Below are 14,421 nucleotides of genomic sequence, written 5' to 3' on the forward strand. Positions count from 1 at the left end.
CTGAACCGTGTTATCGGCCGAGTGATCTGATTCTGAGGCTTCCCCTCCACAGCTGGTGCGGCTACCAAGTTTCCAATGTCTCTTAGAACCCGCCGGTTTCTACCTTCAGCTTGTGCATTTTTCTGCTTCCCTCCTCCAACTAAATCACGAAATCGATGAATTATGCACTTGACATATCAAATCACATGAAACTCTTTTTCAAGAGCTTAATTTCAGAGATGCAAAGGGAAATCTTAATGTATGTTTAGACAATACCAGACTTTACTCTTTGTCCTAACATAGACTATACACAAATATTAGTCAAATATAACTCAGTCATGAAATTTAACAGAGTGCTAACCATGGATCAGATTCTTTTAAGACCCACCAATCAAAAATCCATCTCAAGGATAATCAGAGAAGAATCAAGAAATGAACATGTATATTAACTAAAATCAAGCCTTCTAAGGATGTAACAGAGACCATATTATGATTACAGGAAAAAAGGCATACTTCTCCTCAACAAAAACCCCATGCAGATATCAAAAGAAAACTTAAACCTATGAACTTATCATCACCCAAATCAGATCAGCAGAAACCCCAGAATGCCTATTCAAGATTGCACCAAAATATCATCAAGATTGAACATAAAGAGAGAAAATCCAGCAATCTCCACATTGATGATCACTAAACCCTCAAGACAGTCATACGTTTTAAGGACAAGAATCATCACATCTCACCACATTAAAACTCACAAAAATCAAATTATGTTAACACACACACACAAAAAAAAAAAAAAACAAAACAAAAAAAGTGACTCGTGCCAAATTCATTGACACTAGCACTACCTCTGGGTTGCTCGGGAACAACAGCTCTTGAAGCCATCTCTAAATCTAACTCTTCTTCTTCTATCTCCGGTTCTTTCTGATTGTTGCTGTGTCCCCCAAAAACTCCTCCAAGACTAGCCCAAAACGACGACAAAAACACCTGGAGACGGCCGTTGCCCGCCTCTCCTTCTTCTGGGTTTTCAGTCGCCACTATGCAAGAAACACCTCTATTTTCTCTCTCTAGAATTCCCTCTCTCTCTCTCTCTAACAATTCTTTTCTGTAATTTCTATATTCCGAGAAGAATGATGCAGAGAAGAGAGGTTTAGGCGGAGCGCTAGGGATATAAAACGGTGAGGGCCGAGTGACGCCTCTTACTAACAACGGTCATATTCTTCAGCTTTGAGCACCATCCGTTGGATTGCCCTTGATTGGACGGTTCCGATCGGGAAGAGACTGTGTAAAGTTTTACTAGCCGTTAGAAGGTAGAGCGCAAAAGAGCCTCAAAATTTACCGTTTCCATGAGCTACTTTTTCCATCTGGATTTTGCATTTTTTTTTCAATTTTTCTGCCAATTTTGCCAAATTACATATTGGCAACATTTCTTCTTTAATTTTTTAATAACATGAAATTAAAAACGCAATTTATTTTTTAAATTTTCGATAAATTCTGTGGAAATTCGATAGTAAAACAATATTGGGTAGATCAAATATAATATCTTATTTTTTATTATTATCCAAAAGAAATGTTGCTCTTAAATTTTTAATAAATCGAGAATTTTATTAAATTTCAGTAAAAAATATTTTTGTTATTAATTTATATTATAACATGTTTTACAGTAATAAATCGAGAAGACTGAGAAATATTTGTTGAATGTATCTTTAATAATTGCATTTATAATCTTGTATTTAAGCATCACTTTGAATTGTGTATTATAACATAATTTAATTTTTTTCATTTTAAATGATTCGTTACATTGTATATACAAATACAATGAATTATATATGTATGTGTGTGTGTGTGATAATAGTAAAAAATGAATAGATTGAAACAGAGGAATATTTGGGAGAAAATATATATATATATATATATATATATTATATTTGCAATATGTGAAAACATAATTGAAATGGAATCTTACAAAAAAATTGAATGAACATGAAAGCATAATTTGAAAAGGATGCAACATAATTTCAAATTTGTCGAATATACGATTATCAGGAAAAGTATAGCACAGTTTTACAAGACTTTAAGCATAGGAACATACAAAGATCAGAACTATCGCCGTCCGGAGATAAATCTGTGAGTATATGACACAGCCTATGCAAGAAGACAGCAAGACTTGTGAAGATAAGCTATCCTACAAAACACAAACACGTCATATTTTCGCATAATCCAGCGATCGTTTGCCATCATGACCTTTACTAAAGAAGTAATTGAAGTAATCCGAGAAGACAACATGTTTATAGATTGGTTTCTCTCCGGCCTTCAGCACTTCCGGCAGAGGGCCAATGATGGCGTCACTTGAAGGGTTGACAAAGACGGGCACGGAAACCCTGTTCTTGCTCCCATTCACAAATACACGATGCTCGATGCTTTTGTACCTGTCGTTGCTCATGATCTGCAGCACATCTCCGATGTTTACAACAAGAGCTCCTTTGGTTGGTGCTATATGGATCCACTGGTCGCCTTCAGTTGCTCGTACGTAGAGTCCACCTACGTCGTCTTGTAGGAGGATGGTGATTGATGACACATCAGAGTGACGGCCAGCTCCAGCTGCAACATTGGGGTTCGGACACTTGGGGTAGTAGAGAAGGGTGACAACTGGTGAGCCCATCAAGGCGGATTCTTTGACCTTGTCAATTTGTTCCACCTTAATACCATTGAGCAACACTGTCAGTAGCTTTCTGATAATGGGCTTTATCCAGTTTACGTAGTCCAAAACTTGATCTCTGCGGAGAAGCAACAGAATGTTGATTAGTCGGTATTGGCATGACGACATGCGGGTAAAACCAGCAACACTAAGAGTTCTACTGATAATAAATTCAAGAGAAAAGGAGCTGTTATCGTGTTAATTGTCTTAGCATGGAATTGGATCCAAAGCCGTATCAGTCATGTTTAAGTGGTGCAAGTTCAGACACCTCACATTTCAAATGAAGTCATACCCCTCAAGTGAAGAGTTGTAAGACCATTACTCTTCAGACACATTGTATAGCAGTTTTAATAGCATCAAGAGAACACAGAATCCACAAACGAAAAAGTATCAACAGAGCTTGTCAAGCGTTGATCTTCTACATAGCTATGGCATTAGCATAAGCATTGTCTGGATATGATGGATTACTTACCGATAACGTATCAAAAGATGCACAACCAAACATGGCCTAGACAGTGATAGAAGCATACATAATGAACATGAGTTGACCACTGAGGCTGTCATCTGCCTAGCATTAAACAAATCTACATTCCCAACTTCAGCACAAGTTAAAATTTTGAACCGCTGTTGTGTGCTGGGGTTGTTTCTCATACTCTGCTAATGAAAAATCTATACTCTAAGTTTGAGATAAGACTATTATCAGCTCAAGGATTAACAGAATCAATGTGCCAATGATTATCATAAAGTAACACAAAATACAACATATGAGACATCGAAAGAAACCAGTAAAACCAACTACACATTTACCGAATTAGAGCATTTATTCCCATACAAACTACCTTGCGATTCCAAGTATAAGAGCATAACCTTGCAACTTTCCACTCTTAACCATACAATCTTTTCTTTCAAATCCATAATAACAAATTCATCCGACTTGCCTAAATAACTTCATACTACAAAAGATTCGATTTGAAATCCTCGAGCTTTCATTTCGAACTATATTTTGTGGCATTATAATGAATTCCAAATCTATTTAATATACAATTATTTGGATTCTTACTCCAAATCCTCACTCCCAAATGTAGCCTTAGGTTTTTCAGCCAAAGAAGAGATTACATGTTCATCCACTGTCATTGGCTGAAACCACCATCACCACTTCCTACACTAGTAAATATCTTTATTAGTATAAGAATTTCAACCCACAAGAAGGCCAATATAGTATCTCCCACACCACATTAAACGCTTCAAAAGAGCACCTCATACCTCTGCTTATGCTAACAATAAATCACATGTCTTAATTTTGACAACATGAACATAAAAAGTCATCAATCTGCCGACAATAACTCACCTAGACAAAGGTGGCCAGAACTTGGAATGCTCATTTTCTTGGCCATCACAGTAGTGCATAAGATAGTCTTTCCACTCCAAAATCTTCTCAGCAAGAGGACTAAAGCTAGTCTTCAACATCACAGTGTGAGTGGGAGAATTCTCCTTCAAATACCTCCTCCTCTCCTCAACAGGCAACTCAAAGAAATCATGAGCAGCCCTCTTCACATTTTCAAGAACCTCATCTGGGATTCCATGATTGATGATCTGAAAGAAACCCCACTTGGCTGCTGCCTCGCAGATTGATTCTGCAATTCCCGGGTCATCCCATCTGGACACATCGATAACGGGTACGGATTCTTGGGTCGCAATTTGGATATGGTCCAATCTTTCTTCAGGGGGCTGGATGAATCGATCTGGGATTTGTTTAAGGTTTATCTGAGAGAGACCCTTCACTCCATTTCCTTTGTTCAGCATAAAATCTATGAGGTTGTCGGGTTCCGAGAGTAGTTCAGACATTTTTCGGTGTCCTACTGAAGTGGGAGTTGGTAGATTCGGAGGAGCAAATTTTGGCCAGGAATTGGGACTTCAGAATCTAATGATATTTCATTGGATTTAAATGTTTCTTTTTCTCAATAGAAAACACTGAAGTGGTATATATCACCCACCACATCAAAATATTATAATTGCCAAGAAATATTTTTTAAAAATGATATTCAACAATCACTAAAATTCATATTATCCTCAGAGACAGAATTCCATCCACCATGAAATTTCTAGTACAACACCTTAAAATTTTTTGAGTAAATATTTTAAATTTGATCTTAGAAAGGAGACATCCGAACATACTACCTTATTGAACAACCATACTTACACTTTTTTTTATATATGACCTATTTATACAAACCACTCACATTTTTAAGTAATTACAGAAATTACTAGTTTCAACCAAAAAGTAGTAATAGTTAATGTTTTGGAAGATGTATGTGTATTTTTTAGAAAATATATAATATGTAATTCGAAAAAGCATAAATAATTTGTGTAAATGTATCTTAAATAAAGGAGTGTTAGATGTAATTATTCCTTAACTAAGAGTAAATAATTTATTTAGGCCTTACTAATTTTTTGTATAATAATGTACATATATCTATGTAAGCTCAGTTTCCTTTGCTCCTGTAATGAACCTTTTGGTAGTGTATTAAAAGACAAGTCTATTCTGGTGTTCACATAAAACGACGAAGTTTCGACAGAATTTGGTGTTGCTGTATGTTTGCATCGAAATATGACAATCACATGATCTTTATGAATAGTAAAACAAAGTATTTTCAGAAGGAAGAATAAATTCCAAAAACCGAACAAACTGATGATAAAGTGCTGAGAACATTTTCAGAAAATCGGTTAGAACAAAAGAGATCGATGAAGGAAGCCCTTGACTGTGGTAAGAATTACATTAACAAAAAAACAACAATCGGGAGAACATCAAGAAAACCACCGCCCACTTGAGTACTGCTCAAGTCGAATTATGAATTATTAGTCGCAAGTTATGACATCGCTTCAACATAGCCAACAGGTTGGAATTCAATCAGGCAAAGTGCCTCCGAATAGCTTTAGGGAGTACCTGATTTCAGGAAATGGAAACAGTCCTCACAGCAAGTAAAAGGAATTGTGCGTGAAAGGCCACAGCATGGTTAAGAACAATCTTCCATGAGACTACAAAATCCGACACAAGATCAAGGTGCCAGCATCTGGGAAATAGCATTCCGACACAGTTAGTGGCGTTTCGATGACGGAAGTAAGCACTCATACACCCGCTCCATGCGCCATGCAATACGGAGCTTATGTTCAGTTGGGATGCCTGGCTTCGCCAAATCGATGATGTCCTGTCTTAAACTGATGAGATGATAGATGGTTAGATATTAATCATATCATTATGTGCTTTCCCCTCACTCGGCATCGAGGAGAGGTAGAGATAGAGGTAGAGGTGCGGAGGGAGAGTGAGAGAGAGATGAGATCAGTTTCAAATAATAGCATCACATAGGTGAAGAAGAAACTAACCATATCCATTCACCGGTTGCTTTTGCATGCCCCTCCACCACAGTATGTAGGGAATCAAGAAAACACAGCACAAGACCATACATGCATTGAGCATCATTCTCCTGCAAAATTCCATGCCAACAAAATGAATTATTTCTGACTATAAACAGATAAATAACTATTATCTTTAAAAAAATGAAATGCAAAACAAATCTCATTTACAGTTTAATTCATAAAGAAGTCTGGGTGAAACCATTCTCTGCTGAACATGATAATGTGTTGATGTAGTAATCAAATAATGAGTGTCCGTACCAAGCCTTGATCTTTGCAACTCTGACACTGCATTATCGCTCTTTCAATTTCCACTAGCAGAAGCCTTCTTTGAATACGGGCAACTCTTCCTCTACCTTCAGCTCTCGTATCCTAATTCAAGATATAAGAAGCCAGATATCCATTATGATATTCAGCTACATGTAGCATGATAATTCTTCAAATGCTAAATGGTACAATAATGCTTAGATCACTGTCTAATTGCAAGAGGAAAAATCAAGCTCAATAAAAAATATGAGGCTCAGTGCACCTGAATACTGAATTAAACAATAGCTATATCGATGATGATTGTGCTTTGTTTTAATTATTAGATATGAGCAAAAACTGAACAATGTAATAAGATTTAAAGTAAGCTTGTAAGCTATACTTAGATCATAAAAAGTTGATTACCATATCAAACAACAACAAAGAGTATAATTAAATTTAAACCTTAGAAACATGTATAGAACATATGATGCAGCTAGAAAATAGAGAAACATCACCCTTGTATAGTCATACCGTGAACACGTAAAAAGATTTTTACAAATTGCTTACCTGTTTAATCCATGCTCGCACTAACATAGCTAGAATGAGGGAGAGAAAGAAAGCTGGTAAAGCAGCTAGAATTGCAAAGTTGATTTCGTTGGCCCTCAGGATCTGATCTAGCTCGAGCATTGCTCTGTTGTAAAGAATTAATTATAGAGGACAAACTTCCAGTTGAAAATTACATGACTTAAGTAAGAAATATTAGTGAACTCACTCACTCTTCAATATCCAGTTTTAGCTTCTGAACCTGCAGTCGGTAACTTGTATCAGGTGACAAGACCAGAAACTATTGACTGCACTGAAGTCAAGAATGTTACCTGAATAAGAAGAGCGCGAACAAGCTCTCCACCTACAAGACCCTGGATTGGATGCATAAGTTCTTTCTCATACCTAAAAATTCAAGTCCTTTAGTATTTTGTTCATCATTTCCTGCTCAAACAGAGATCAAGACACAAGCATTGGAGTACGCTTGTTCAGATCCTAAGATCGGCAGGCACATTAAAGTTACAAGGTCTAGCAATCATATCACTTTGTCATTGAGACAGAATTGGTCAAAACGTTTTAATTTGCAGGACCTAATATTGGATAACATTCTCCACCTTCCAAATTACAAAATTGATCACCAGTAATCATTAATTAGGAATTCTTTTTGATATTGAAATGCTTGTCTGCTGTCAGGTTAGTACCATCCAACTGAAGTTTTTGCATGTCACAACTTCCAAGATTAAGAATCCTGCTTTTCGTGCTCGACTTGGCAAAAGAAGGTTCATTCACAAATGCAAGTACAACAGGACCCCTAAAGAACTTGTCCTAAAACAAAAATATATAAGTTATAACTGAATAAAAATCATAAACATGTAGAAATGGAAAATGCCCTAAACTCAAAAGAGCAAAAGAAATTATAAATCCAACCACAAAATAGACCCAAGAATAATTTGACTGATCAAAGAACTAAATTAGGACAAGAGAACCTCGTTTGGACAGGTAGATGCATAGAATTGGTCTGCTAGATGAAATTATCAGTGCCACCTGGCTTAAAAAGTAAAGCAGACAAAATGAAGAAACTGAAAAACAAGATATTGCTCATCTAATGACGACAAGTTTATGGTGGTTTGGAGTTCATAAAATAACTCTTACACTACAAGTTTTGTAGCAATCAAAATCAAGAAATTAAAGGAACTGGCTAATACCAGAGGCAAAATCAAGAAAAATGAGCTGAAATAGTGATATAAAGCTACCTTTATGCTATTATAAAGAGAGATGGCTTGTAGCACAGGTTTTCAACATTTTGCACCATTGTTTAAGAGACACTCCCAACATTTTTATAAAGTGAAAAATAATTACCTGGTCATTACAATCTCAAGCATTTCCTGGTCAGATGCATTCTCTGGAAACTTTTTACCTACTGTCTGCTCGCTGAAAGCTAAGAGCATTCTGCAAAGAGAAAACAATTATAGTGTCAGGAAGCAGGCCACACAAAAAAAATTGAAAAATGAAATACCAAGTATGTTTTGTCTCCGCGAACTGATGAAAATTAGAGCTCTCAAGGAGCAAAAAGTTAGTAAGAGCATGCAACATGGTAATCCTCTACAAGACTAGAAGAATGGAGCAAGAGGCATAAGATCCAAATGCTGCATTCTCTCAATAATTTGACCTCTTATTACTTTGCTAAAGACTTTTTCAAGTTTATTTTTTGATAATTCGGTAGGAGCAATTTGATTTTGTTCTAATAGTAACTTATTCAGTGGCATACACAATAAAGAATTGGACCAATTGGTGAAACTATAAAGATTAATTTTTCAATACCCACTTTAATTTCATCATAACAAACAAGGGGAAGTATTTGATATTTACTTCCCTTTGCATCACAGTAAGGAATTAGAAGGAGAAGTATTACACTTCTCCTATGTAAAGCAAGTTTTAACCGCTATCCGCCTATCACTTCCCCTTTCCTCTCATTGAACCAAACAATCATTAGCTGGGAGATGAAACTAGCAAAAGTAATAAATGCAAGACAACTTTGATTATTTGTTAAGTATCTTGTGAAAGTTGTGCACTATCATCAAACATTCAAAAGTTACGATCTACAAACAATGCAGCAGCATCTGGTTCATAATTGACAAAGATATTGATGTATGTGATACCACCAGTCCTCAAAGAAAGGAGGAATAATGAATTAAACTCAAGGAAAAAACACATAGTAGAATATAGGAAGCTAACAAGGTTCTACTTTATATAGGAATTCCAGAACCTAACATAAGGCACAATTACCGAGTAGAATGAGACATATGCTTTTAAATAAAAGCCATATCGCATGAAAACAAGCTATCACACAATGATTAAGATTTAAATGTAGGTAAGTAGAGAATACACCAACTATTAGCCCCAACCGGAACTATGTATGTGTGGAGAGAACAAACTTACGGAAACAATGGCCGAAAAATTTTCATATGGGAAGCTAACATTAAAAAAAATTAATAGAAGAAACTAAATAAACTAACATTTCTTCTAATAAGCTATCAAGTATAAACTAGCTAAACCTATGTAGAGAATCAGCTGTCAACTGCACTTCTTCACGTTCCATTACACCCTTTTGCCTTTTCCTGAAGGTCTCAAAGAGTTCATTCCTTATAGCCAAAACCTAATTACAAAATGAAAAAAAAAAGTGAATAGTTTAAAAGTAGAGTCATATCAGTGAATAACATTAAGCATAAAAAACTAAGCGACTTTCAGTTATTGCAAAAGCTCAAATATTGACAACAAATATCTTTTGGCCATAAGAAACATGATTTTTAAAGTCACTAGTTACCCAGTATCCTTCACAAGAAACTGAAAAGAGAACATTCTTCACAAATGATTGAATATAAACAAGAAATTTTTTTCTTCTTATCCTCAAGATGGCTGTTATAGAGGTCCCAAGATACACATTCAGTACCAGGTGTTTCTCTGAAGATTGAACCATTTTTTATATAACTCATCCAGCTGTATCAGCTAGCACTTGAACAATCAGCAAAAAAGAGTGTCTAGCCGCGAGCTCACATGAATTACACCAAAAAACCTGCTAAAGATAACTTGGAGGGATTCAATGAATCTTACTGGCTGCTCTACATGATCGTTCCAAAAACTTATGGTTGAATCCTTTGCCTCACGGATCCAATTGTCAATGTCAGAGCTTCCCATCAACTTGCTATGACGAAGAAGCCATAATGAACAAACAGAAATGCCAAGAGCTCCACAGCTATAACGCATCCAATACAAAGTTACTGTCCTTGGCTTGCGATGTTTGGAAACCTAAATGAGCTCAAGATGGGTAGAAATCGAAATGAAAATGTAACTCAGTTTGCACAATGCAAATGCAAGAAACATGTCATGTGATCATGCAACATAACTCTATCCTAGAATCATATAAACTGCTATCTTGTCCAAACCAAATCTACCTTAGAGGATATAAACATTGCTGGAAGAATGAGAGCGAACGTAAACACCAAACTAGACCCTACATGGTTATATACATGTGAAACATTTTTTATTTTTTATTTTTTATTTTTTGCAAATAATATGTGAAGTCAACACATTACACTATTCTGCATATTTTGTGTAAAGAGTTAACACAACACAAGCGTCCCGCCACTTCATACCACTTAACATTAAAATCAGACAACACACAATTCAAGTGTACCAGAGTTGCTTAGAGTGAGTGTTATCAGCACTCCAACACAATTGCCAACTAAATTAAAGATACAAGCATGTTCCAGTGAAAATCACAAGGAAAACCTGCTTCAGTTTTTCTTTATGTCTTAAAGTCCCATTGTATTTGTAAACAACTAAGAAATTCTGAAATCATAATTGTATATTTCCAAAATTCCTTAATCTTTTTGATAACCATTCCTTCTATTTGAAATAACAGTACTTCTGATGAAATAATGACAGTTACGTCGCTTGGAGACCTATGCAAACATTGTCACAGTAATATATGAAATTAATTCCAGGTAATGGTTCTTGCATGCAACAGAATTGGAAATAAGTGCAGAAATCATAAGAAAAATAATGCCCAAGAGAGCACGTCAATGAGAATCATATTGGACAAGAGCTCTTACAAGCACAGACAAATAAGAGTCCAATCTGTGTAGGTTTTCATATATTAAGTTGATCGCGTCGCTAATCTCATAATCCGTCCACTGATAACCTTCCTGGCTTACTTCAGGAAGTTTTGCAAACAGCAGAGGATGTGAATAGCTTCCATCCACAGATGAGCCACTCTGCACACGCATTGTACAATAAATAATTTGCTGGGAGATCAGTAAACGGAGAATTTAAGCAGCAGCAACAGGCTATTTGTGCTTTGTACAACAGAGGTACGCGGGAAAGATATAGAACATTATTCAACGTTCAGGAATATATTAATTGGAAATAGTAGTTACTTAATCTCTGACTTACGCGGCGATTTGCATGAAATTGGCCAATAGATGCCTCCAATTTCAGAAATAAATCATTGATAGCAACCAATAAGGAGGGGACTGAGCTCTCCACATCTTTAACCAGATCCTCTCCAATTGCGTCAACCTCAGTATAGACCTATGTCCATTGCCAAGTAATTATAAAATTAATAATAAGAGCCAAAGCAGATAGATATCAAGAAGAATTAAAGAAGGATCTGAAAGATAATTTAGGTGAGTGTTCCTGCATTTACTTCCCTAACAGAACTAGGGCCTTTCCTTGCCAAACTGAAGAAAAAAGTAGCAAGGTAGCTGATTTATTAAATCACACTGATTTTAATTCAAATCGCTCAATCCTACTATGAGCTTATAGTGTTCAATTATGGTAAAAATGTAAATACAACAACAGAAGCTTTATAGAAAAATAAAGTAGAGGATATCCTAAAGATATAATTTGATTCAGCTTATTATAGCTAAAATTTGGTACTATATTTACCTAGTAATATTGTGTTCTAGACATTTGTATGTTGATATCAAGTATCTGCTGCCTCGGTGCAATCTTTGTTATTTGGCTGAATTAACTTGTCAAACTAACAAGAGGTTGCAAGTTTATATATTTTCTCATTAGGTGCTGAACAGTTTGTAGAAACTTAAGTGGCTGAAGAGGTCTTGAAAATGGAAGCAATAGGTGAAAGGAGAATACAGATAAAGTAAGGCAAAATTAAAGTCTTCACCTCTTTTCCAAAGGCATCTTCCACAGACGCATTCTGTCCTACCATAAAAACAACTAAAGAAACAAATGGTAGAATCTTTTATCTAGAGGACATCTATGCAGTTTATCCCAGACTGAAGATAACAAAAAGGAAATGTACCTGAAGTAAAGAAATAAAAAATACAAAATGCATCTTACTTTGAAAAGAAAAGGTCAAGTGTAGCCTGATGAAGGAGGTCATCAGCATTGAGTAATAAAAAATACAATGATAGAAAGTTGATGAATCAATAACCAATAATCAAAATCCAATTGATTGCAAGCAAAAGCTCAGCAAAATTGCTAAGAGTAGTCTGTATATATGACGATTCTTTGATAATAGAAAAAAGAGTCTTACTTTATGTTACTAACCTATGAAATAACCAGGTCTATCTCGGATTGTTGATACCTATAAGAGTTTCAGAAAATTCAATCTCTTATACATTTGCAAAGTTGCAGTATTTTGTGGTATCGCCAATCAATCAGCTATATCTTTGGATGTGCTTAATGTTATTTAGAATGTATGATCAGTAAATAAGCTTATTGAGTTGTGTGAAGTTATATTCTTCAGTTGTCAACTTCAAGATGAAGCATCCAAAATTTGGCTCCACAGAAGCCTTACTTAAAACCCCAAACAGGCAGGCCTGTTTAGTGGTAACCACTCTTGTTTCCTCCCAATATCCTGAAGGATTTATGACGGTACAAACTTATGACACCAAAATAGCTTAAACAGAAAATGGATATCTAACTTTAAGTACCACAATATAAATGATGAAACAAAATATCTAACCTTGGCCAAAAATGCAGCCAAATAGTATCTTAAACTAGTCAATACACTGATCCTCTCAGATATATGAGAAGATGCTGAACAATAGAGCTTCTGCATGCTAGAACCATCAGCAAGACAATCACGTATCAGTTGCACAGTACCATTAATAAATGCACACGGCCCTCGTTCACATATCATGAAGTATGCTTTCCGAGCATTTGTACCCTGAAACATGAATTGCATTGAGCTTGATACCAAATTGTTACCAGCTACTAACTTCCACCACACCACACCATAAACACTTACTCATGCTAACCTCAGCTTTTGATTGCCAGAAACTTAAATTCTTCTGGATGCTGTGCAAATTTTGAAGTGTGCGCTCAATAATATCCTCCAAAAGATCAAAACTTCTACATGCCTCTGTTGTAATCCTGCATGTGGAAATGAGACAACATTTAGCATTCACAAACCTTGATCTAGCTGCTTCTTTATCCAACTAAATAATGAACAGAAAACTGTCTGCAAAGGTCATCCATAAATTCAATCCAAATAATCAGTCATTTAAAAGAGGCAAACAAACTCACCACTTTTTTTAACTACTTCAATTAATCAATAAGACCACTTAGAATCATATAATGAAAAATTCTCGATAACAAAATACTATAATAACACGGTTCTTGCATAAAATACCACATTTTTTCAACAAACAAATATCTAAATAACAGGCTTCTTGAACAAAAGTTTGCATTCTCCCCCTCTCCACGATGCAACACAACTATGTCCCAGCAGAAAATAAATAAAAAAAAAAGATGAGCATTAATCCAATTCTCCAAAGAAAGAAGGAAAACCAACAATCAACTAAATTCATACGCAGGAGATCGGTCAAGTGAAGCAGCAGCGGCGGCAGAGGGCAACGGGAGAGGGAGGCAAGTTTTCCTCCGACGCCGTTTCGAAGAGCCATAGAAGTTGGCAATCCTCAATAGGAAACTGTCCTGGGAAGTCAGAGAAAGTGGGAAGAAGGTGCGGAGGCGGTTATGAAAATAGTTGGAGTAGAATGAAAGTAGAGCTCTGACGTTGTTGGAAGGCAATGGAGACTCTTCCTCCATTCCTGCAGCAACCCAAACTCTCAAACTCTTTCTCCGATTGTATGCGAGAGAAGGCTGTGGAAGGAACTTGGGGAGGAAGCGGAATTGTGCAGAGAAGTTGTAAATAAAATGAAAATTGAACAGTCGTCCGGCGGAAAATAAATTAGAAAAGGAGTAGTAATTTTCACATTTGGGCTTTGGATATTTATTCCGATTCTCTCCATCAATTGGGCCATTTAATTGGATATGTTGCAAAGTAATTGAAACTCTTAGAACACATATTTAATTTGTTGGATTTAAAATTATATTATTGAAAATGGATATTGTTGTATTCATTGTTGGTATTGGGCCTTTGAAGAGACCAACACCTACAAGGCCCAACTACCAACTGGATGGAAAGAAATGTTGCACGCTTCATAGGCCTGATGCTGAGATGATTTTATATATATATTTTCTAAAAAAATTTTACGATTTAGCAAAATCGAACCAAA

At 35.9% G+C, this 14,421-nt stretch overlaps 3 protein-coding genes across 4 annotated transcripts in view; all 3 read right to left on the reverse strand.

The window, feature by feature from the left end:
- The window catches only part of LOC105170981 (G2/mitotic-specific cyclin S13-7), a 3,260-nt gene extending 2,074 nt beyond the window's left edge, over positions 1–1,186 (reverse strand). Inside the window, exons 1-2 of the mRNA XM_011091957.2 lie at positions 828–1,186; positions 7–139 (exon numbers count right to left, since the gene is read on the reverse strand). Coding sequence (XP_011090259.1) covers positions 7–139; positions 828–864 — 170 coding nt within the window. The 5' untranslated portion in view covers positions 865–1,186. The remainder of the gene's footprint in view (positions 1–6; positions 140–827) is intronic.
- Positions 1,993–4,943, reverse strand: LOC105170982 (feruloyl CoA ortho-hydroxylase 1-like). Its single transcript, XM_011091958.2, has 2 exons — positions 4,026–4,943; positions 1,993–2,756 (listed from the first exon to the last, which is right to left on the reverse strand). Exons 1-2 carry the CDS (start codon positions 4,520–4,522, stop codon positions 2,183–2,185), a joined length of 1,071 nt encoding a protein of 356 aa, XP_011090260.1. The 5' UTR covers positions 4,523–4,943; the 3' UTR covers positions 1,993–2,182.
- Positions 5,273–14,070, reverse strand: LOC105170983 (protein DGS1, mitochondrial). 2 transcript variants are annotated; one of them, XM_011091960.2, is made up of 14 exons: positions 13,716–14,070; positions 13,162–13,276; positions 12,867–13,070; positions 11,330–11,467; positions 10,990–11,151; positions 9,989–10,183; positions 9,433–9,533; positions 8,237–8,326; positions 7,210–7,282; positions 7,111–7,139; positions 6,902–7,025; positions 6,350–6,460; positions 6,059–6,159; positions 5,273–5,893 (listed from the first exon to the last, which is right to left on the reverse strand). In XM_011091960.2, exons 1-14 carry the CDS (start codon positions 13,949–13,951, stop codon positions 5,773–5,775), a joined length of 1,800 nt encoding a protein of 599 aa, XP_011090262.1. In that variant the 5' UTR covers positions 13,952–14,070; the 3' UTR covers positions 5,273–5,772. The 2 variants fall into 2 exon arrangements, with proteins under 2 accessions (XP_011090262.1, XP_011090263.1); XM_011091961.2 differs by lacking the exon at positions 13,716–14,070 and having other exon boundaries at positions 13,152–13,276.

Source organism: Sesamum indicum, linkage group LG9 (assembly GCF_000512975.1).
Source record: "Sesamum indicum cultivar Zhongzhi No. 13 linkage group LG9, S_indicum_v1.0, whole genome shotgun sequence".
Lineage (NCBI taxonomy): Eukaryota > Viridiplantae > Streptophyta > Magnoliopsida > Lamiales > Pedaliaceae > Sesamum > Sesamum indicum.